The sequence below is a fragment of the Telmatherina bonti genome (genome assembly GCF_933228915.1).
Source record: "Telmatherina bonti genome assembly, chromosome: 15".
Classification (NCBI taxonomy): Eukaryota; Metazoa; Chordata; class Actinopteri; order Atheriniformes; family Telmatherinidae; genus Telmatherina; species Telmatherina bonti.
The window spans coordinates 14,620,920-14,645,230 of NC_136613.1; the positions used below are offsets into that span (position 1 = coordinate 14,620,920).

General features: G+C 39.0%; 3 protein-coding genes across 6 annotated transcripts; all 3 read right to left on the minus strand.

The window, feature by feature from the left end:
• Positions 1–573: 573 nt before the first annotated feature.
• On the minus strand, positions 574–14,168 carry tfg (trafficking from ER to golgi regulator). 4 transcript variants are annotated; one of them, XM_079254180.1, is made up of 8 exons: positions 14,048–14,168; positions 11,473–11,686; positions 11,235–11,318; positions 9,757–9,939; positions 8,531–8,698; positions 8,250–8,399; positions 2,368–2,460; positions 574–2,257 (listed from the first exon to the last, which is right to left on the minus strand). In XM_079254180.1, the coding sequence occupies exons 2-8, from the start codon at positions 11,654–11,656 to the stop codon at positions 1,857–1,859; spliced, it is 1,263 nt and encodes a 420-aa protein (XP_079110306.1). In that variant the 5' UTR covers positions 11,657–11,686; positions 14,048–14,168; the 3' UTR covers positions 574–1,856. The 4 variants fall into 4 exon arrangements, with proteins under 4 accessions (XP_079110306.1, XP_079110308.1, XP_079110305.1 ...); XM_079254182.1 differs by having other exon boundaries at positions 578–2,257; positions 9,793–9,939; XM_079254179.1 differs by having other exon boundaries at positions 578–2,260.
• A 1,114-nt stretch (positions 14,169–15,282) lies between these two features.
• Positions 15,283–15,908, minus strand: jagn1a (jagunal homolog 1a; the record flags this gene model as incomplete). The annotated part of the gene is made up of 2 exons (XM_079254023.1): positions 15,283–15,745; positions 15,820–15,908. 2 exons carry the CDS (start codon positions 15,906–15,908, stop codon positions 15,283–15,285), a joined length of 552 nt encoding a protein of 183 aa, XP_079110149.1.
• Positions 15,909–19,436: 3,528 nt separating this feature from the next.
• col8a1a (collagen, type VIII, alpha 1a) lies at positions 19,437–22,874 on the minus strand (the record flags this gene model as incomplete). The annotated part of the gene is made up of 2 exons (XM_079254404.1): positions 19,437–21,373; positions 22,589–22,874. 2 exons carry the CDS (start codon positions 22,872–22,874, stop codon positions 19,437–19,439), a joined length of 2,223 nt encoding a protein of 740 aa, XP_079110530.1.
• Positions 22,875–24,311: the final 1,437 nt, after the last annotated feature.

The window sequence follows — 24,311 nt, forward strand, 5'->3', positions numbered from 1 at the left end:
AGATTCAACAGTCATGTGACGTCTTAAAAGTTTTCACAATTTTTGGCCCTGATTATTAGTACTGTAGACTCTGAAACCTTCCAATGACACCAGCACATGGAGAGGTTGTGGACTGAACTGCCAACCTAGCAATCCATCTGGTTTCTGCACCATCTCATAATGCATATGAAAGTCATTTAATTTTTAGAAATTAATCAGTTTATACAAAAAAAAAAAAACCCAAACAAAGAAAAAACCAGCTTTCCCATGATTATCTGAAAAATACTCAAATTTAGATGTAATTAGTTTTAATACAGTATTGGATTACTGTGAACAACCATTCACTCTCCTGCAGTAAGAATGACTCCTCCACATTAAGTGTTGCAGGTGACTGTACCAGCTGTGACACAATTCTCTTCTCTCCTCACACACATGTATACTGGTTGGTAGATGACTACTGTATGAACCTTCAGCTGATTCATTTGTTTTGGGCCTGTTGTTCACCATCTTTACACTAAGCCAACATAGGCTGCAGTAATTTTCTTAATTCCCTTATACTGCTGCGATACTTTTAATGGTATTTGTCTAAGTGTTATTTTCAATCTGAATCAACAACTAGCAATGACAACTTTAAGGTATTGGTATGTCTAACATCAATCCTCACTATGTGATAAGAACAACAAAACAAGCTCTTAAAAACATCTGAAGCAATAGAAACATTAATCCAACTTCATCTCTAACCTCAGATTAGATGGAAAGCAATGCAGCTTCACACACTTCTCTAAAATCCTTAATCACCTGGGAGGAGCTTGACTCCTCCCACTCAGACAGTTTGACATAAAAAAAAAAAAGCAACCACATATTCTCATGTCCCAGCCAACCACAACCCGCAGGCAGGGAAACTAACTGGGAATACCAGCATTACCACAGTTTTCCGAATCTGGGTGGAGGAAAAGAGGAAGAGAGAGGTTAAGCCAAATTTAACAAAGACATGAACTCATGAACCAGTGTGCCAGGAGGAGGACAATCCAGAAATAAGCAAAAACACAGCTTATAAAAAGAAGGGACTCCAACTTCCTCTCAATCATTTATTAGGTTCAAGAAAAAAATGTTACAGTTCATAGTACATAAACTAATCTCAAAATGGTGGAATCTGATTTGATATATTAGTAAAAACCAGTGATAAGATAGAGAAAGGAATACTGACACTTTACTGAAAGTAAACCGAAAGAAGCTAAAGAAAAGAAGCCTTATTCAAGACACAGGGATCTACGTCTCCCTCAAGTCATCACTTAGCTAGTGTTCCCAACATGGGGCAGTTTCATTGTCATATTAATACCGACATAGTGGTGAAATCAATCAAATCAAAACAAAACAAAAAAAAAAAAAACAAACAAAAACAACAGAACATAAAGGGGGTATTTGTTTTTATTTTAATAGTGTCATGAGTATGCAAACTCAGATTATTGTCACAAATGCAGTATGGATGCTGATTTCACTTGCAAAATAAAGCCTACAATATACAGTTTGTGCAACAGCCTGTGTTGGTCTGGCAGGTGTGTGCGTACAGACTGGTGGGACTGTTACGAGGACAGATACAGGAGGGAAGAGCAGCTTGAGGAGGAGGCAGGAGAAAGGGGAAACACCATACAAGGCGCATACACCAGGGGAAAAAACAAAATGGTGTGCTGGAGAGACAGCATACAAACACTAACCATCAGACTGGGAGGGGTTGCTTGTTTCATATTTGGACTTATTATTTGGAGGAGAAGGAAGGTGCACACTTGTTTTCAGCACCCACCCCAAACAGTTGGAGCCACATAGATGGGGAAGGGTTTGGGGGGTGTGTGAGGATCAGTAACAACTACTCTCCTCTTTTACCGGTATCCCGGGCCAGGCTGAGTGTAGCCCTGGCCGTAAGGGGGGCGGTTGCGGGCGTATGGGTTAGCAGCTCCAGGTGGAGGGGTGTTGCCTGGAGGCGGGGTATATCCTGGACGGGGTTGAAACCCTGAACCAGGCTGGGAGCTGGGCGGCATGCTGTAGTTAGCAGGCTGGTTGGCCTGGGAGGTATAGTTTTGGGGAGGGAAGGCTCCTGGTGGATACTGCTGGGCTCCCTGAGATGGATGGGGCTGCTGCTGCCCGCCCTGGAAGCCAGAAGTTGGGGTCGGACCAGGAGGTGGAGCCTGGGAGGACGGAGGAGGGTAGTTCTGAAACTGCTGCTGTGGCGGGCCGGGCTGGGGGGCTCCAGGCTGCGGGGCTCCAGGTTGGGGGCTGTATCCTGCTGTGATAGGGAGGAAGTCTCATTAGTTCACTCTAAAGATGAACGAAACAAACTACGCAACACAGCAGCCATCTCAGTTCCCCCAAACCCTGATGAGTCTTTCTTACCAGGGTACTGCATACCGTACTGCTGCTGTGGTGGGCCACCTGGTTGCTGAGGAGGGTATCCACCTGGAGCCTGGTACTGCTGGTACACCTGACCTGAAAACCAGCACCCAAGTATTACATATCACCCTACACCAATGTGATCACTTACTTCTGAATGAATCTGTGACCTTCTTCACATTTGTACTGTATCCAGATAAAATGCAGATGCAACATATGATACTTATGATCATGATCAGTCAAATAACATAAAACTGTAGCAATAAACGGATTTAGTTACATAAATAAAACTTAGTAAGTTTATTGAAAACTCTTCAAAAACTAATAGAACCACATATATATCCCATTAATGGACTACAGGGAAGACAAAGGTTTTTATTGACCCACAGTGGCTCCAACTTCCTCTGCTTCCTCAACCTCACAGATCTTTCAGCAGCCAAAATGCAGACCTGACAATCTCTGCAACATCTCTGACTGTCTTTGGCTAAATCTGAATCTTTTTAGCAGCTGATTTAAATGTGATAAAATGTTAAGTCAATAAACGCATGGACAACAAGGCAAACATGAAAATGTAAACACAAGAGTACTGGATGTTTCTACACTTTTTTTTTTTTTTTTTTTTTAAACATTTTCTTGGTTGGCTTTTTTTTTTTTTTAATTTTTTTTTTTTTTTTTTTATTCTAAAGATCAAACAGAACTTGATACATCCCACACGTGCACAAGTGTAAATGTTGTGCCTGTATCTTCCTGGAAACACCTGTTCATCTGGACAGACTATCACAGAGGTGCTTCAATGAAACCATATGCAAACACTTTGATACAATTCTCGGCTGCGAGTCGTAATCTCCCACAGATATGTTTTCCTGGAACATTATCAGAAAAATGGCTTCACGATGGAGAGCAGAAAAACTGGTGTAAACACTACAGGCTCAGAGACAACTGCGTTTCTGCATCATAACAAGGAAATGGTATTTACAGTAACAGACATGAATGTGTTAGCAGACAGTGACATCCTGAATACTTTTAATAACCATGACTTCACTGTACCACAGATGGCAAAAGCTCATCATCAGGTCTCTGAGTGCGCTCAAGGCTTTAGGGATGCCCACTAAATATAAATTCTATTTTTAAAAAAAGGGCCTCTGTCCAAGGAGAAAAGCCTTCACTTTTTTCTTTTTCATAACTAAAAAGCGCCCATGAGTATATTGTGATTGGCAGATAATCCAAAAACTTTGGTTGAAAGAAATAATCAAACTGCAATGCAGATGTAAATTATGACTCAATTTAAAGATTTCAACCTCAAAGCAACTAAAAGAGCAAATCAACTACTACAACCATGTCTACTGAGAGCTTATGTTCAAATTCAGGATGGAAAAACCAGGGCTTTTGTGTCAAAATTGGAGGAGAGACATAATGTGCCATCTTGAGGATATTTAACTGACACAACGATCCACAAATTATGTAATAAGACCAAAAAACCAAAGTCATTGTTTATTAAAAAAAAAAAAAAAACCAAGAAAAAAGCAGGTAGGAAAGCTGTAATGGGATTGCTAGCCATCCTGCTTTTCTAGCCAGGCTGCTAAGAAACGGCTTAAAATCCTGCAGTGCATACATCGGCCTGTATGTGGCGCTGTAACGCTGCCACGGAAAAAACAGCAAAAAATGGAGAAAAATGCAAGGGGATGCACATAACCGTGTGATGCAAATAAAAATACACAAAAGATAATGGCAGAGAATCAAGCTGAAAAAGAGGACTCTGCGTGACATCGCTGGCGAAAAGATTTTGTTTCAAGTCATAAGCTGAGTGGAAGCTGCTGCAGCTTGAACACAACATAGCAGTAGCGGAGGGCAGGGTTTAAGCATGCGAGTTTCAAAAAGTGGCGGCATCATCATTTCAGGAAAGATACATACAGGATGTAAATGCAAAACTAAGCTGTAGCTTACATTATTCCTTCTGACACCCAGTTTAAAAAACTAGCTTTTTCAGGCTCCCAAAATGCTGCTTCCATGTGAGCTGGAAGTCCAAATACCTAAAAACTTTTGTAGGCACACTTTCCCCTTGGTCAGATGATGGGAAGAGCTTCTAGCATGCTCCAACATACAGGTAACAAAAGGGTGTTTATAGGACTCAATCTACATAAACGGAGAAATTCTTTTTGTTTTGCAGGTGATTTAAAACACATCGTCGTCACTAAAAACATCCTGGCACAGGCCTACTTTTCCTGTTTGTCCTCTGTTAATGTTGGGAATAGGTTGGCAAGTATTATCTTCCAGTTAACTGGCCACATATCTGTTTGTTTTATTAATAAGTTATATAGGAAGTGAATGAATTATGGATGCCAACAAATGCTTTGCTTTTAAATGTATCAAGTCGTCAATAAGCACCGAGAGTCCTTTTTATAATTGCATCACCGTTTTCTGAATCGTAATCCAGTAAAATCCTGAGTTGCACTGAGATTCCCATCCTTAGCAATTGTACAGTCTTATGCCTCTAATACACACAAATCCATTTACCCTCCTGTTTTAACTCCAGCATCAGATTTTCCATTACACCTTTAAGTATACAACAAACATGCAAAGGCTCGGAAAACTAATGTTCCCCCTTTTTCACAGCCACATCCTTACTCTAAAACCTCTAACTTGGCATACAGCTGTGGTGAAAATACTCAAATAACGTGAAAAGCGAGTGCTTAATGACAGAAGTCTGCACCTGGGTAAACTAACTATTCAACCCCTCTTGATGCTCCGCTATTTGGGAAAACGTTCAGTTCTGCAGCATCTTAAATTTGGCACAACTGACAGCAATGCAATATATCATCCTGAACTGTTTGAACTTAGTGCACTTAAATAACTTCTTGCAACTGAATGTTGTGAAAGATCACCCATGATTCATAATGCAACACACTCCATGCAGTACAAATCCATTATCTTCCTTTAGGCAGTGTTGGCAGATATGTCTGACAATGTTCTGGCAACACAAAAACTCTGCATGCTGCATTGCAGTCTCCTGGAAGACACTTGACAACTAAATACTTAACCAGGAGCAGAGTACCTCTTTGCATACCTTTTAAAAAGACCGGAGTGATGTGGCAGTCATCTGTTATCTCCTTTAACATGAACTCCCTAGTCTTTATTGTGAGAGGAGGTATGCGTGTGAAATTAGTTTCCTCTTATGTTCTCCTCACCTGTTATCAATCATGAGTGTTACATAAGAGCAACAGGAGCATCGCTGTTGGACATCTTTAGTCGTGGAGTTCATTTTACTTTAGTGTAGTCAGAAGGTCAACCATCAGGGACAGAGAAAGGACTTGGGACACACCTTAATACAGTTAGGGGGTAAAAGTCAGATGAACTATTTTCTTTATAAAAAAAAAAAAAAAGAAAGAAAATAAATAAATAAATAAAAGTTGTAGATTTGTTGATCTTTATGAATGCCTTATAGAGGAAGTCCTTGAAACGATATTTCATTCGCAAATAAACACTCCACACTAAACATCTGCCATCTGACAAACACCCACAAGCATTTACCGTTCCTTTCTTGCACAGATATAAATCTATGGCTACGGGTCAATCATTAGAATTAGAAAACAGTACGACATCTTCACCATCTGCTTACAGATCTGGTCAGCTGCATTGTTCCGGTAACATCTAACCTCAGCTTGCATTAAAAGTAAGCTTATGGTCATCTGTAAAAAGCCATAAATGCTTAATTGGCATCTAACCTCACATATTACCTTATATATAATCTAATACAACGACTTGCTGTTCAGATTTCCCTTCATGCTGCCAGGCTGAAAACAGTCTGCAACAAACAGTAATCTAAAAGCAAAGAGTGAAGCAACCAGTTCAAGGGGAGACTATACAGATCGTGCTGACTCTCATTTGTGTGCCAACCATCTGCAGCCTTGGAAGTAAGATGAAAATACTGAGTAGACAAAGTACTCGTTACCACCTTGGGCTTGGAGATGCATTTAACAAGATGAAGCGTATGTGACCACGCCTGCCAATGTGCAACAATGAATCTTTACTTCTATCTGGAAATCTTCTTGTTTTGCTTTTTTTCTGCAGCTTTGCACAGAATAAGGAAAGCTTGCAGCACTTCACCGTGGTTTCAGTTGTGTTTACTTACAGATGTCAGATAAATTCAGACAACTTATCGAGCAATGTTCAGAAAATGGTATACCTATTTAATCAGAACACGGCAGCCTGTCAACTAAACCAGGTTGTCTATTTTTATATTAACACCAATCTCTGATCACCACATCGAACAAATTCTTGAAAATCAGTTCAGCTTAAAATTATTTTTAAATCTATAGCACTTGTTTTGAAGAAACGAGGACATCCTACTCATCACGTTGAACTGGCCATTTGTGTGAAACATGGTGCTGATGTCTAGCCTACTGACTCTGTAAGCCTTTCCTCTAAACTGAAATGTACCAAGCCAAGTGACTGGGCCCTGAAACTCTCGCCAGGCCAAACCACAGACCACCAGTTAAACAGAAGTAGTCACACAACATGTGTGCAGGTCTTCAGCATTGCAGGTGTGGTCAGGAGTCAGCAGCTTGACTGCCCAGAGAGCCAGTTACAGTTCTCAAAGAGAGAAACACATGAGGCACGTTTGCTCCGCACGTTCAACCAGGCCAAACCACAAGTTAAAAACAACCTAGCAGACGCATTACAGTGATGTAAAAAAATATTGAAACGTTCACCTCTGCTACTGCACCTGCACTGGCTCTACTTAAAACATGCTGAAGAACATTAAGTGATAATCCATTTTAAAAAAAAAAACCGCTGGGATTTGACTGGCAAATGAAACCACATTTGTGAGTGAGATCTTGTTGTGGTCCATTGCTGAGGAAAATTGTTTTTCCATCACACTGCCTTATTTTACATTAATTTGCCTTTATCAGGGCCTCAAACATCAGGGTTAAAGACTGCACACAAGGGAGAACCTTGATAAGGTCTCTGCTGAGTGAGATAATTATTATTTGGATCCAGTTCATACTGTGTTTAAGATAATACTCTGGTGACTGGCCAGTAAACTCTTGCTTCAACACCAGAGTGGGTCTGACTGCCAAAAAAGGAAAAAAGCTTCCAATACATGTTATGTGAGAATGAGGAGATGAGAAACATGTCAACATAAGTGATATTAAAACATATCATGCTATTATGAAAATTAAACAACTGCTTTTTTTCCTTTTAGCTTTAATAATTTACAACGTAACTTTCCTTGATTCTCTCTATTTGCTGTGTTTGGATCCAAACATGTTTTCAGTTCAGATTAGATTTGCACCACTGGCAGGGTGCATGAGGAAGAGAGCAACCAACAAATAATAGTATAGAACAGTATTAAATCTCCAAAACAATTACATCTGAACAGGGACTGGTGCCTTCTTGCAACTACAGAACTCTTTATATTGCTAGATCATAGACAAATACTATACATGAAATCATTTAGAAGCAGGCAGAGTGAACAGTGACATGAATTATATAAATATAAAAGGAAAAATGTACATCTTACATACAGTAAAGTTGGACACTACTATTAAAGGAATTCAGTGAGGAGGGTATGAAAATAAACACAATATCATTGAAAAATGACTCCCCACTAATCCACTAAAATGATGACAGAGGGATTACCGTTTTTCAAGAAGAAAAAGAACTGTGTTTGTGAGGGAACTTTTGTGGCAAAACTGGAAAAAAAAAATCTATTTAACAGCACCTCTGTAAAACATAACTGCCCAACCACACACCACTGAGTTCATGTGCTTACATGGACATTACTTCACTGCTGTATTTTCTTAAATACAAATTCACCTGGCTTAGAGGAATATTACTAATTATACCTGGTTTTAGTTCTGTGGATTTAAGTGAAAGTATCTCACCATCCATTCCAGCTGGGGGACCCTGCTGTACTCCAGCATAGGGAGCCTGTGGCTGGGGAGGCACTCCTGGCTGAGGCGCTGCAGAAGAGGAGGAAGCAATGCTGTCAGGGGTTCCTGAGCGCTCCTCTACTGCAGCTGCTGGGGTAGATACTTCAAAAACAACAATAAAAGAGAAAGAAAGACCACGAGATGAAAGATGAATACATTAAGAAAAAAGGGCCGTACAATGAAATGAAATGACTGAAACAGCATTTTCCTCATCTGACTGCAGTTAGCAGTACCTGGGGCCTGGTCCTCGCTTAAACCAAAGGCAGAGATGACATTCTTGTTGACCTCGTCTTGGTTTTTTAAAGGGTCGAAAGCCGACATGCTGGCTGCACTCACTGGGATGGCCTGTTTCACTGTGGGATCAGCTGCCACAACTTTACCTTCACGTCCATCCACTGATTCTAGAGACGCAACATGAAAATGTTTAAACATACACAGAAAGGAGGGGAAAATGTCCAACACATTGGATATGTGCTACTGAGCCACAGATGTCTGTAAAAGAAACACTAATATAACTATTGTTGTATTCTTTATAAGTTACAAATTTAAAAGTATAAACAATAACAAGGTAGATCGTGACTGTTCCCTTGCATTTTACTGAAAAAATGCACGTATTTGGCTCAGCTACACTGCAGCATTAAGGTATTTTATTTGCTTAATAAATGCTGAGAATATATTTGTTCCAGAGCAATCGGCATTTCACTTTTATTAAGCTGCAGCTGAGAATAACAAAATGCAACACAAAAATCTGTGTTAAACATCCAACAACACTACTCAAACTGCACACATTCCTTTAAAACTTCAGTCACTGCTATGATGAAGAAGGAAGGAGCACTTTTTGCCTACAATGCACACATGTGGGAAAGCGTGACCACAATCAAACTGGACTGAACTAGTTTGTAACAAGTTTTGTGGATAACTGCAGACAAATATTCTATTAAAATGCATGAAATTATTCCAGCAGCGACTGCCTCTTATAAACTGTCTCAATCTGCTGCCAGTGTCTGTGTGGGTTGAAGCTTACAAGTCTGGCAGTAAGATATGTGGAATATGAACAATTTTTTTTGCTGCAAGGGTCACGCAACCCAACCTCAGTAAGATTACGAGCCCCAACGCTAACATACATTGTTTCACATCTAGATGTCATATAAAGTCACACAAAGCACAAACAGGAGACATAACATATGCAACTTTCTGGTTGTAGAACGTGTACTATTGTGCAATAGACTGGAACCACTCATGATCCAATAAATCTTTCTATGACTGTGGCTGTGTGTTTAATGATAAGGTGATAAGACAGAAAGCAAGAGTATTTATCTTTAAATAATTTACAAACCAGTAAAGATAGTGGGTATTGTGGTAAAGATTGCCATTAGATGATTAATAGCATGCCAAAAAGTAAACTTGGGACCATTTGCTGACTTTAATATACATACTACATTTGAGGAGCAAATCTTGCCTGATGTAGGTCTACTTTGTATGTGAAGATGCATACCGCCGTCTGGTGCTGTAGCAGCCAGTCCAGGCTCTGTGGGGGGCTCCAGGCTGTCAAGGAGATGGTTGACTTTGTTCCTCAGCTCAATGAGCTCCCTGCGCAGGTACTTCACTTGACTGGATTCCAAAGGCCGCGGCTGACCATTCACTGCAAACACAGAACAAGATAAGGGGCTTTTTCCAACACTTGTAAGAAGTCAGAAAAAGTTCCTGTGGTTCAAAAATCCCATTTAGACTGCTTTTCACAGCGATGGGTTATTGATGGAAAACAATGATGGACATTGCACAGATGTATGCTACAATGAGTTCAAAACAGTGCAATACCTATAATGTTAAGTCAGTGTAATGTAAAATAAGAGCAGTAGATGCCCGAATTCTACACTAGCTCTTATTACTTTTCTGGACCATAAGGCACACTTATAATTCTTAAATTCTCTCAAAAATCAACAGTGCAACTTATGATTGGGTACACTTTCTGTATTAATTCTGGCTGTGCTTATTGATCTAAAACTGATTTTATGTGGTACATGGCGTTCACAACTATCAAAATGTTTTTGTACCACTTTGGTAAGCTACAAAGCTTCACCGCTTTGGGGCATTACGGCTGTCATGGACCTTGCAGAGTAATAAGGCTTTGGCTTAAACATACTGGTACCAGTTTACTGTGTGGGACCATGGAATGAGCAAATTAAACAACTTGCACCCATGCATTACTGATAGGGTTTTATTAGGGGTGGGAAATGTATGTGTGTGTATATATATATATATATATATATATATATATATATATATATATATATATATATATATATATATTATTTTAAAAATCTGTGATAGCAGAAAAAGCATTAAGATGTTGTGGGGGTTCAACAAAGGTTTATGCTTTTAGTAACATTTTTATTATTTTCAACCAAAGATCACTATCTTACTTCATATAATAAGTACTATAAGGAATAAGCTGTGCAACTCCTGAGTTTTTAACAGTTTTTCCTGGCAAAAGAAAAACAATGAATGAAATAATAGGGTGAGACATTTTGCTGTATTTGGATATTAAGTCTCATATGACCCATACACCTCAACTCAATTCTGCTGGAACACACTTAATATCATTAGAAACCAATTAAACCTGCACAAAGGGTTCTTGTTAGGATATCCATCTACAACTGGTCATTATTTGTTTTCTCAACCAATGCTAGGAGACATGGAGAAATTCCACCTAATCTGTCAGAGGAGAGACCAGATTTCTTTCATTTGTATTGTAAAGAACTGAGGTTTGCTGTGTGAAACACAGGCTGGACTGCCCTCTAGTGATTGGCTGCTGTAACAACCGAACTAAAACATTAACTTTCCCTTAAGAATAAAAGCCATGAAGATTCTGATAAACAAAAATGGCTTTAAATCCAGTGATGGCAACAGTAGAAAGAAAATGCTTAAATTTCTTACCAAACAAAGTCAGTTTGAGTATTCTACTGCACTGGATCGCAAAGGAGAGGTCAGAGCTGTCGAAGATGGTGATGAGGTCGTCGTCTGTGAACATGGAAAAGAAACCAGATTGTTTAGCTGATCATCAGTACCACAGAAAATATACCAGCTCCCATTTTATATCTGAAGTAACCATTCAAACTCTCCTTCTTGAGAGAAACTGAAACAAAAGTGAGCAAAGGGAGGTTTTGTGACTCACCTTCATCTTTGTATTTGATGGTAACTTCATCGTTACTCTGCAGCTTGCCCCTGAAGACGCGCTGCATCATCAGAACCAGCTCATCATAAGTAATGTCTTCATTATGGATAGGGATGCGTCTGATGTCGTCGCCCAACTGAGCTTTGATGATTAACTTCCCACTCAGGTCCAGCTGGCCGTTCATGGTGCCGTCTGACCTCTTCTGCTCCCACCACTGAGCAGAGGCAGAGAAGAGGTAGTATAACAGTCTTCCCAGTTTTTCTAAACCATTTTGAAATGTCAACTTTAAATTTATCCTTAGTATATAAAGTAACAAAAAGTTATCAAAAGTTCATTCATTCATTCATTATCTTAACTGCTTAGTCCAATGAAGGGTCGCGGAAAGCTGGAGCCTATCCCAGCCGTCTTTGGGCTAAAAGCAGGGTACACCCTGGACAGCTTTCCAGCCCATCACAGGGCGTTATCAAAAGTAATAAAACAATAAATAATGTGTCATCTCTTCTTCACCACGATAAAAAAATGTGGAAAGATAGAGAGATCATATATATCTAATCTATATAGATGAAATATCTGATTATTAATCAGAAACTTCAAAAGTTCTAGTGATTAAATGCAGGAACTGCAACTCAGACATTTCAAGTAGAAAGGGAAAATCCCGATGAACCTCCGATTCAATACTTGTATCACTCCCCTTTCCAGGTTTTTCTAAAACCAGCCATTCCTTTGCAAATAGCTCAGCATTTTATTGTTTGTCCAGTTTAAGAAAACAAAAAGTAAATTCAAAATAAAGGCCAAATACTTTGTTTCATCTCATTTAAGAACATTTATAGCCAATTTTTTTAAACAAACCTTAAGATTGTGTAATGGTGACACATTACGGAATTATAGTTAAAATAACGATGCATGCATGTGGTACTGAAAGAGCTCATTATTCACAGTTGCAACATTAGTTTCAGAAACTATTATTACTATTATGGCAAAAGTATGTTAACATCACATTCATTAGCATGCAAATGAGGACTTTGGGAAGACACTAGGTCTCTGTACATTTAAGTAGGTTAATAGGTCAGGGTGAGTGTCTCCTCTAAGAATGATCTGTTTAAATTATAAAAGCGACATTCACTGGGACAATGCCAGTGTGTTGAAATGATCATTCCACTTTGTCTTATGAATGAGATTTTGTATTGATAAAACATGCACGTTAAGTTCATAGAGAAAGATAGTGCTTCCCTTTCCTATTGCTCAAACAGTCTCCTACAGTGATGACATCAGTTGCTTTCATTGAACTTCAGTCTAAGGGTCAAACATTTCCTGGTGAAATGGCAAGGACTGTCATCAGCAAGATCTCGACTTTGACCAAAAATATCCATTTTGATAAGAGGAAGCCTTCAGCTTCATTCAGTGTCAGTCATGAGAATTTTGAGTAATTTGAATAGTTTTGTTTCACATGCACAACAGCATCCAAATAAAAATAAGAAATTATATTTCCACAAAATACAATCTCAAACTTCAAAGGATGCTATAGACAATTGTTATTATTTTTTACAAATAAAATCTTAAGGCAAAATTAAATGCTTGAACAGAGCCATATGTCTAACTTAAAACAAAAAGTCAATTGTTAAAGCAAATACTGGAATATAAACAAAATATTTGTAGTTATTTCTATGTATTTATATCAATTTCAGAAGCGCTATATAAAAAAATAGTCAAAGGTGGCACCAATAGTCTGTGTCATATCTTTCCTGTGTGCCGTCACCAGTCAGATTAACTATGACGTTATAGGCAGATGTAAGCTGAACAATATACTACTGTGAGTTTCATTCCAGAAATGCTAGGGCTTTGGCCGTCCTGGCCAGATGAATAATTGGCTGGATGCTAGGGATTGTGTAGTAGCTAACCTTTAGCATTTAGTAATGGGAAGGAACAGCAGGAACATGTTTTGTAGCGGAGTGTGCTTTATTAAATGTATCACTGAACTGGAATAAAACGTTTACAGTGAAACCGGATTGTTGCAAAGGGTGTGTTGATTTTAAGAGATGTTGATCCATCATTAGCCATGTACTGTGATTGTTGAAGTTTGATAGGCCATTGTACCGCTTTCACGACGAGGATAACAATATATACTAGCCGGGCTAAGCAGAAAAATAACAATGTTATCATTTCTTAGTGTAAGATTAATTAATAAATTGTAAGAAATGTAAGAAATGGGCCTGCTTCACTGAACTTTGTACTGACAGTACGACTAGAAGCGCTTTTTCGCTTAATCTTCATTTTAACAGACTGAGAGCTGAATTAGACAATTTTATCTTAACTTAAAGAAATGTCAGTAATTCTGTGCTAGGATGTAATGGAACAAATAGTCATCCTTCCTAATGCTATTTCCCACAAATTGTCTCCACACCTGTGTGGATGAAGGAGCGTAGCGTTAGCTCACTACGTAGCTACAGTTAGCGCTAACCCCACAGCATGCTAACTAGCAACCTATCAGCTAGGCTGGGATGGCATTAGTCACCACTTAAGTTAGTACACCAAAACTACATTATTAGTGAACCTCAGTCATAATTAAGTAGTATACCTTAATCAGACGTCTTGACCAAGCGGTATTTCACAGGTTTTCCAAAACTGTGAAAATGGAATTAGCTAGCCTAGCTAGACCCGGGGACCAGCATCAGGAAGTGTCCTCCAGACTGTCAACGTCAACCAGTACGTGGCATACTTCACGCGCAGCCGCAGACCGCCCGACCGAAGTGCGATGTATGGTATGACTGAATAAAAGTCACAAACATATTTTTGTTATGAGTATGCAAGATTGCAACAAAAAATTTAATATAACTGCAATGCTATAGATCAGCGAATCTATTTATTAAACTTTTGTTTGCGTTGTCAAAGCGACAGTTACTGACGGGTATGATTTGGCTCATAACAAGTGGGGTTCAATTCAAGTCGGAATGTGGGATTTTAGGAGGAATGAAATGGTGTAAATCGAAATGTAAATTCAGTTTATGAATGTACACTTATTGAAAACTGAATGATCAAAAGGTGCATTTTCTACAAAACTATTAAAGAAAAAAACTTGACATCCAGAATGTCTTATTGACAATTTATACGTGGCTAAATCAGATTACTCATTCAAAAGTTGATGGGATGTAACCCTATTCTTGTCAATGTTATTTCGCTTTAAAGATGTAGTCAAGTAAATCTATGTGCAATTATCTTAAGTATAACTGATAATTTGTAGTTTGTTGTTTTAAAATGTTTTTAAATGTGACATTTACACCAAACTGCAAGAGCCGTTGTTTTATTTGGCTGACATACATTTTTGTTTCAGAGGCCACAAAAAACTCATTAACAATGAATGAGAATACTTGAAATAACATATCAGTCAAGTCAGAAATTGCTCCAGTTTTAATCAACAGCCAGCATCAATAAAATAATATTGTAATAGAAAGACTTAATGAAAGAGACAACCTAAGCACATGTGATGCCATGGCAAACCATCTTTCTTCAACATAGTCAATCGCTATTTCTAAGCAGAATAAACATGGTAGAACAGTTCATGTATTCTTGGCTTTAAAATCTGATTTCTACTAATCATAGTTCACTTTGTGAACAAAAAACTAACATAACTTAAAAAAAAAAAAAAGATAAGGTATCTAAGCTACAATGAAGTATATATCATATTTCTTTGCTTTAAACTTTCACACAGGGCTTAAAGTTTTGTATTGACTGAAGATTTGAACCTAAATATGACAGAACCCCTGTTTATATGAACATAATGAGTTTTTTCCCCTGTCATAGTTGTATACTCTGTTACTTCTTCTTCTTTTCCTGAGTGGCGTCGAACCAGGAGTCTAAAAGTTTTTTCATGTAATATAACTGCCATGCATGTACTTGAACAGCAACCACCATAATGAGGTACATAACTGTCACTGCAGAGAAGCCAAAAATGAAACGATAGGCTTTTCCATGACGATAAAGCTGCTGTGCGACAGGAAACATCTCCATCCCGCCATAAATTAAAGGTGCCACAGAGAACAGCCCTGCGCTGATCATGGATATGACCAGGTAACTGATATTGTTCTTTGGTAGCGACAGGCTGCTGAATAGCAGTGGGAGGAAGCTGAGGAGGTAGGGGTACTCCCACTGGTATGGCATGGATACGGTGTCATGTGACACCAGATCAAAGTGGCTGACAGTCACTTGCGCAGCCACCAACAGCCATATTAGAAGTTGGACCACGTTTAGCTTCCGTATCTCTGCCTTCAGGGAAGCACTGTAAAACAGAAAAATCGCTTTCAGAGGTAAATACTACATTAAATGCCAACCTTTGACATGTAAGTTACTTACCTCATCTGATAATGAGGGGCGATTCTCTCTCTGTTTTTAAAGTCACTTCCATTGGTAACAGCTGCTCTGACGCCAGCACGTGATGTCATGTTGAAAGAAACCTACTAACAAACAAATCAAATGACTTGACACAACAGGGTCTGCAATTTATTTTCTTGTTTATTTTAATTAATTAATCAGCTCCATTTTGGGATTTTAAAATGTTTTTAAGTATTGACATCTAGAGCAGTGTTTTTCAACATATTTTGAGCCAAGGCACGCTTTTTTTCACTGAAAACTCACAAGGCATACCACAAACCAAAATGTTTTTTTTTGTTTTTTTTTTTTAAAAAAAAGCCCATATTATCCATATTATCCCATATTACTCATATTATCTTGTTAAAGTGTCTTGAATAGAAATAAGATAAACACAAGAAAAATAAATTTTATTATTTTTCACTTAGGCCTCTTTGGATGAACACAGAGCTGCTTTTTAGACCAATCAGGTGAAATTGGATAATTTCTCAGGGCACACCTGATGATCTCTCACAGCACACTAGTATGCCACGGCACAGTGGTTGAAAAACACTGATCTACAGTATGTAATTTCCCTTATCAGCCATGTTTAAAATTAGTCCTGAATCAATATTCAGCATATTAAGGATTTCCATCAAATATAACTAACGGGAATTGTGCAAAAGTGAAGTTTTTCCACCCAAACTATCACAAAAACTAGTTGTTCACCATGTTTCTTTTGTAGGAAATCTTACAGCATCTTTACTTTCATCCCAGTATGAAAATACAGATCTGAGAGGCTGGTATAACGAAAGAAAGATGAGAGAAAGAAACTAAAGAAAGAGAAAGGGAAAAAAGGAATATAAAAGATGACTTTCTATCAGCCTTATGAATCCAGACAAAGCACTATTCAAATAAAAAATGTCCCAATTACAAGGACATGGATGACAGTGGTTTGAAGGAAGCTAGCGCATTAGCCATTGCTGTTAGCTTGGCAGATGGAGCGTTTCCTTTGAGTAGATATGTGTTGTTTGTTGGGTTTGCGTTATTTTAAGACAAGCAAAGACAATTAAGACTGAAACCAGAAGAACCAAGCTTACCGATGATGCCTACCGCCGCGTATTTCGTCACGTCTGTTTAAACTCGCAGTTTGAAGGTGGATTAACAACACAGTGTGATGAAAAGAGCAAACAGTTGTGCGCATGCGTACAATCAACCAACCAGGGGCCGTCCAGTCGCAACATCAGCATCACTAAAGACTCATCAATCAGTTTATGGTCTGGGAACAATACACTGATGTAATGCATTATCATGTCAGTCAATAACAATCTTCAGTTGGCTTCCGGTCAAATATATTTTCAGTCAAATTCTCACAAACCAGTGGACCCACAAGCTTATAGCTAACTGAATTAATGGTGATCATCAGACCTGTAACTGATTGCTTTAATGACAGAAATTTGACATCGTTTGCTAGCATTTGTTGATATTTGGCATGCTAAAAATCATAACATAATTATCTTAATGACATATATTGTATTAATAGCTAGACTTTATGTTGCAAATGTTTATTTGATCACATATTTTGTCAAACCACTCGGGTCATTCTGATTATTTCATATACAGTATATTGGTCAGAGTAAAATATCATAAAACTATTTGGAAGATGTCATGATTTAATTGAGCATCAACAGGCAATACATTAATGTGATCTACTGATTCAAACTTTTTCTTTTGAAGAGTATAGACTGCCTCAACTGTCCCACTGAGATGTCCCCTTATAAAATATAATCAGGCAGTTGTTTTTCTTTATATATCAACAGATTGACTGTTTGTTAAAACAACGTTCAGGACATTTCTGTTTTTAAATAAACAACTTTTATTTAGAAAAAAAACAGACCATCATACAAACTTGAAACATTAATACACAGATTATTTTATTACAATGGCAACATTAGCACCATGGTAATTCTCTTTTAAAGGTTTTCATACTCTATGTTTTCATTCCATACTGGTGATCAGCTTGTAAAGCATTGCTGACATGACGTTATGAATTATTGTGATAGTCAGTACTTGTTTCATGTGCATTAACTGTAATAGAACAAAATGCCCTGGATGGACCACATGAAGGTTTCAGTGGATAGATGTACTTATCCCACTTCTGAACAAATCCTATCGTCCCATTTATCAAAATTTTCACTCAAAAGCATACATAACCCATTAAGATGAGGATGGATGAAATTCATTTGAATTCATTTTAAATGAAAGCATTAAATGTAAAGGATTAAAAGGAACAGTCTAATTCAAACATGTTTTTTCATGAAATGTAATACTAGGTTATTGATTTAACAAAAAGGATGTGTATTCTGATAGTAAAACTGACTGAAACACAGTTTTTTTTAAAAACGGTTTCCATGCAAAGCGTGTGTTTTCCTAATACATCATCATGAAATAGCAATATATACAATAAAATTGTATATGTTTATTACTGTAATATTTAATATTGTGCACTGAGTGGTTTTTATAGTTCAGAGTAATATTGTACATGGTTTGGAATCATGTAGGTTTTGATTTGCACAAAAAAATGTTTCTTTACAGTAGTTCACCTACGAAATCATCTGAAAACAATAAAACAAAAAAAATCAACATTCAGTTCTCTCTCAGTGTCACTCAAAAGCCAACCTTAATCAGGAACACGTTTGCATGTTAAAACAAATTTGGTTTTGACCACCTATTTTTGTGTTCTCCTGAAAAGCATAAATAAATGAAGACTCAAACACCAGTCAGAGGTGTTCTTTATAGGAATTCCTTCATGCAGTTTGTGACTTCACAAGTTTTTCTTTTGATGATGTAACTCAAATTTAGGTCCAACCCATCAATCAAATCCACTGAAGGTAATTATTTGATTAATCTTTCCAAAGCTTTGTCACTTGCAGGTTATACAACTAAAAATGTGTTTTTCATAAAAGAACAAAACAAAACATGCACACACTGCCTGGGCGCCAACGTCATAATGATCTGCATTGTCATTCACAAGAGGTTTTTTTTGCTTGCTTTCATACATAGAGACAAGAAATGTATTCATATAGAGGTATGCATGCATAAATAAACTATAATTTTCTCCCAAAAATGAATGAGTTTATGATTTACATTGCTTTCACATTATTTGCTGCATGGGTTAGCTGCCAATTTGATGCCATACGGGGACTAAATTTAACACTGTTGCAACAGTGTAATAAGAATCGTTTGTTTTGTGATCTTTTACATACTTCACATGCTCCCTTCACGTGTTTGCACATAATAACATAATAACAAATTGCACTCTTCAAGGTTTTTTTTTTCTTTTTTTACACTTTTGTATGACAACACATCTAGAACCCTTTTTCATGGGGTTTACCTTTTGTTCTTTCTTTTATATTCTTAAAAACAAAAAAGAAATCTTGGCTCCTATATTTCAGACGGCTGCAAGGGTTTTATAGAATGAATCTTGTCCGCTCATCTCTGTTCATGAGACCAGCACTTTCCTCACTTTACATTAATCAATGTATCTGAGATTCTTATATAATACAAAACAAGCTCCCCTTCCTCTTCAAAGAAGCCCCTTTTCCCCTCTGAAATGTATACTTTTACATTGGATATAATAAGTACCCAGAAAAAGATGAATGCACATATTGTCCAGCATAAAGTCCCGAGGCTTGATCTGAGGGAAGCTGAATGTACACTGTGTCCCCAGGTTGTAGAGGTAGTACTGCACTCCCTGAAGCTTGGTCTAAGAAACCCTTTTTGTATTCATCATATGTATACATCACTTGCTCATTATTTCTCATTAAAGCTACCCATACATTAGCTCCTTTGCAGTGAATGTGGTAAGCAAAGTAGTAAATCCCAGGCATGTCGCAGGTGAAAATTCCTGTCTGGGGATTGTAGTTTTGGCGACCATTGTACAAGAGCTTGTCAAATACAATTGGAGCACCCACTGGTGGAAAAGGTGTTGTTACCAGAGCAGTAAATGCTGGCATTTCCAGCCCACTAGGGCCCATTTCTTCTGCTCCGCTTCCACCATACTTGCCCTTCTTGCCATAACTTCCAGCCTTCACACCATCTAGTCCCGGGCCCATCTCAGAGAGCACTCCAGCCATTTCAGGAGAAAAACCAGGTACCCCAGGTGGTCCCGGCAGACCAGGCGGGCCAGGTTCACCCGGCTGCCCAGGAGGTCCAGAAGAGCCATCTTTTCCAGGGGGTCCTGTGGGGCCAGGTAGACCTGGACTTCCATTACCTGCAATCCCTGGTGGACCAGGAGGACCATTGTCTCCTTTAAGTCCAGGAAGACCAGGAGGCCCAATTGGTCCTGCAGCACCATCCAGTCCTGGAATTCCTTTAGGGCCTTGAGGTCCCACATCACCAGTCAACCCAACTTGCCCTTTTGGACCAGGAGCCCCTGGGGGACCAGGCATGCCAGGTAGGCCTTTATGCCCATCATCTCCTTTGGGACCACTTGGCCCTTGTGGACCTCTCAGGCCTGGTTCTCCACGGTCCCCAGGCAGACCATTCTTACCAGGAAGTCCAGGAGGACCAGGGTTCCCCTTGATCCCATCAAGTCCTTTTGGTCCTCCATCTCCACATTCTCCTTTAGGACCAGGTGCGCCTATTCTTCCTGGGGCCCCCATTGGACCTGGAGGACCTGGTGGACCAATTGGTCCAGGGGGTCCAAGCATGCCAGGTAGTCCCCCATATCCTTTATCTCCTTTAGGTCCTGGAAGTCCAGGTGACCCACCCATACCTTTATCACCTTTTGGTCCTGGGAGTCCTGGTTTACCAAATCCAGGCAGTCCTGGTTTTCCTGGCAAACCTGGTGGTCCAGGATGACCTTTCCCACCTGGCATACCTGGTTGTCCAGGCAGTCCAATTTGACCTGGTTTTCCTTGACCAGGTGGACCTGGAGGACCACGCTGTCCTCCTTCCCCAGTTGCTCCAGGAGGTCCTGGTTCTCCAGGATGTCCTTTATCACCTGAGGGTCCTTGTGGACCTGGTGCCCCAGACAACCCCGGTTTCCCAAAACCAGGCAGTCCCCTTGGGCCAGCAGGTCCTGGGAGTCCTGGGAGCCCTTTGTGACCAGGTTGTCCTGGCAAGCCCATTCCTTTATCTCCTTTGGGGCCTGGTAATCCTGGTAGACCTGGCAATCCCTTGTGACCTGGCTCTCCCTTGGGCCCAAGTTGGCCTGGCAATCCCTGTATCCCTGGCTTACCTATCCCTGGAAGCCCTGGTGGTCCCGGGGGGCCTTGTGGCCCTGGCTGTCCAGCTGGCCCATCTTCTCCCCTAGGGCCCATTTCTCCTTGGGACCCAGTTTCACCATTTACTCCAGGTTTTCCAGGCAACCCTGGCAAACCTGGTTTTCCCACTCCAGGTAGTCCTGGTGGACCTGGAGGTCCTGGTCGGCCTGAAGGACCAGGTAGTCCATTCCCTGCAGGCCCAGGAGGTCCTGGAGGTCCTTCTGGTCCAGGTGGCCCAGCTGGTCCTGGTTCTCCATGGGGAATTCCCTCTGGACCACTTGGGATTGTCTGACCTGTTAGGAATGATACAATGAATAATTATGTTACAAAAACAAAAACAAAAAACTAAACTAAACTAAACTAAACTAAACTAAACTAAACAGCAAGTAATAAGAAACAAGCAAAAAATAGGGGTAATCCTTTAGTGATGAATTTAACATATAGGTAAACACTCTTGTTAACGCAATACGGATAAGCAGTAGTTGGGTGTGAAATACTTTTAACAATATTCACGACAATATCAACGCACATTACTAGTCAAAGGTTTGGACAAACTTTCCCATTAAATTTAATGGGAAAGTTTGTCTAAACATTAGACTGGTAACACAATAACCAACAACTTTATAGACAATAATAAACATCAGGGAACTTGCAATGTAGTCTACAATAATAACCTGCATCCAGCAAGATAGTTTACCACTTTTGGCATGGTATGGACACAATGACCTCACCTTGTATGTGAACAAGATAAAGAAGATAGTTGTTGATTTTTGGAGGACCAGCAACAATTTAAACACTAATTCCATCTTGTAGGAAAGGTTAAGGTTATGGACAGCTTGACATGTTCACCTGGATAACAACAAGACTGAAAATGCAACAGTGAAGCTGTTTAAAGAAAGGACAATGTCCATTTTCTGAGGATGCTTTGGTTGACAAAGTTAGGAAGAAGATTCAGATCAAGATTATACAACTGTGGTTGAGTGTGCCATTTTCAGTCAATTACTCAAAGCAACCCCCCCCCAACACACACACACACCCTCTAAAAAAACCCCAAACCAAAACAAATTACTACAGAGGCAAGAGACCATTTTGGCCAATTACAACAGCACAATAATTCTTTAAAATGATCATTTGTTTTATTTCCTTTTTATTTTTTCATTTAAATATTCACTTGAGGATCAGTTCAATTCATTCATTTTCCAAACCGCTTATTCCAATCCAGGGTCGCGGGGAAGCTGGAGCCTATCCCAGCTGGCTTTGGGCGACAGGCAGGGTACACCCTGGACAGCTCGCCAGTCCATCGCAGTTAATTCAATTCAATTCAGTTCAATTCAATTCAATTCAATTCAATTCAATTCAATTCAATTCAATTCAATTCAATTCAATTCAATTCAATTCAATTCAATTTAATTCAATTCAATGTTTTAACATGTCCAAGGTCTGATTTGATGTATTTGAGAAGATTTGTGGTAATTACATATTAAATAGTTTAAAATGATCCATCTTACCTTTGTCTTTGCCACCATTAAAGTTGCCCCCTTTAAAAGCATTTTCTTTGCCTTTCAGAATGGGCATCTGGGGGATTTCCTTTCTGTAGTGCGGATATGGCAGATAGGGCACTTCTTTGCCCATGTACTGCTGTTGATGAAAGCCTCCTTTGCTCATGCCCATGTGCTGAAGGTGCTGTATTGGCTGAGGGTGCTGCTTGTGTCCATAGTATGCCCCACCACTCACATATGAAAATATTGCAAGCTGCAGCAGAGTTAGGAAGAGGGGGGCAGGGAGAGAAGACATGGCCAAGCCTGTATGGAACATAAGTAAGGCAAAATATTAGAAAAGGTTGCATCGGCTTGTTTATTTTATTGTTTGCTAGTATTTGGGTTGTACACTAAAAGGACGTATATCATTTAACTGAACCAAGTAAGGAGTTTGCATGCTCTGCTGGTCCATGTGTGAGTTGGGTACTTCGTTCCACAGTTCATAAACTTTCATATTAGGTTTTTGGGTGTTTCCAAATTCTTCTTAAAAGTGAGTATGAATGATCGTTTGTCACCCTGCAAGATATTAACGACCTGTCCAGGGTGTACCTTGCCTCTAGCCTTGTAGCAGTCAGGATAGATGAATGGATGGATGAGTCAAGTGGACGACAAGTTGCCCTCTGTCTCCACCTGCTGGTCATTAATTGAAACTACATACTGGAAAGTTATATAGTCATATTTCGAAATGATCATATTTCGAGCTTGAATAAAGGGAACTGGACTTCTGTTTGTTTTTTTTTTTTTAAACAACTAAGTAAAAAAAAAGTGCAGCTGAATTTATACAAACTTTTATTGTTAAAAACAAACATGATTAGTAAATTAAGGTAATTGTATGGTTTCACAGGTAAATCTTGTTGTAAAAAAAGTTTTTTAAAGTTATCTCAGTTATTTGCAATGAAGAAAAAAAATTGATTAAGTACCCCTTACTGAGTTGTTCACAAAGATATTTTAGGGATTGCAAAAATCAATTTTTCTTTCTTTGATGGGAAACTTAAAAGCTGGACACTAAATTGTGATGCAGAAGTTGTCTAAAAGAGGGAGCAATGAAAATTTGTCTCACTATTATTATGGCATCTAATGCAGATAATGTTTCCATGTTATGTTAAATACAGAAATGTGAATGTGTCTGTATTTAGTTTAAGCTGATAAACTGTGTACTTTTTGTAAGTACAATAAATAGAAAATGTTATGAAATACATACAAACCAACTTTCACTTTTATTCATCAAATTCTGGGTGTCATATTGTCATATTAACAACGCCTATTGTTATTTAAGTAGTTTTGCATGATCTGATTGAGTCTCCATCCCTAAAACATCATTGACCCTTCTCTCTTTTTCTTTTGTTCTTAACTTCTGGCTTGCCCGTGCATATCAGCATCAACTAAAGGTCATAAAAAATGTTATTGGCATTTCCCTGTACTCTTTGGCACGTCTGGGCTCTCTTGCTGTGGAAAGTAGTTAGACTTCCTTCAAAGACCTGCTCTCATTGCGGGAGACAGTGGCACAGCCATGTCAAAATCACCAGATGCCCGAGAAAAGGTCAAAGGGTGGACAAGATCCAAATAGTTCCTTATGGAGAGACCACTCAGGGTGTAGCTTAGAATGTGGATTACAATAATCTACATATAATTAGGAAGCAATAAAAGATCACATCTGAATGTGTGCGACAGAGGTAGAAATCATGCCATGACT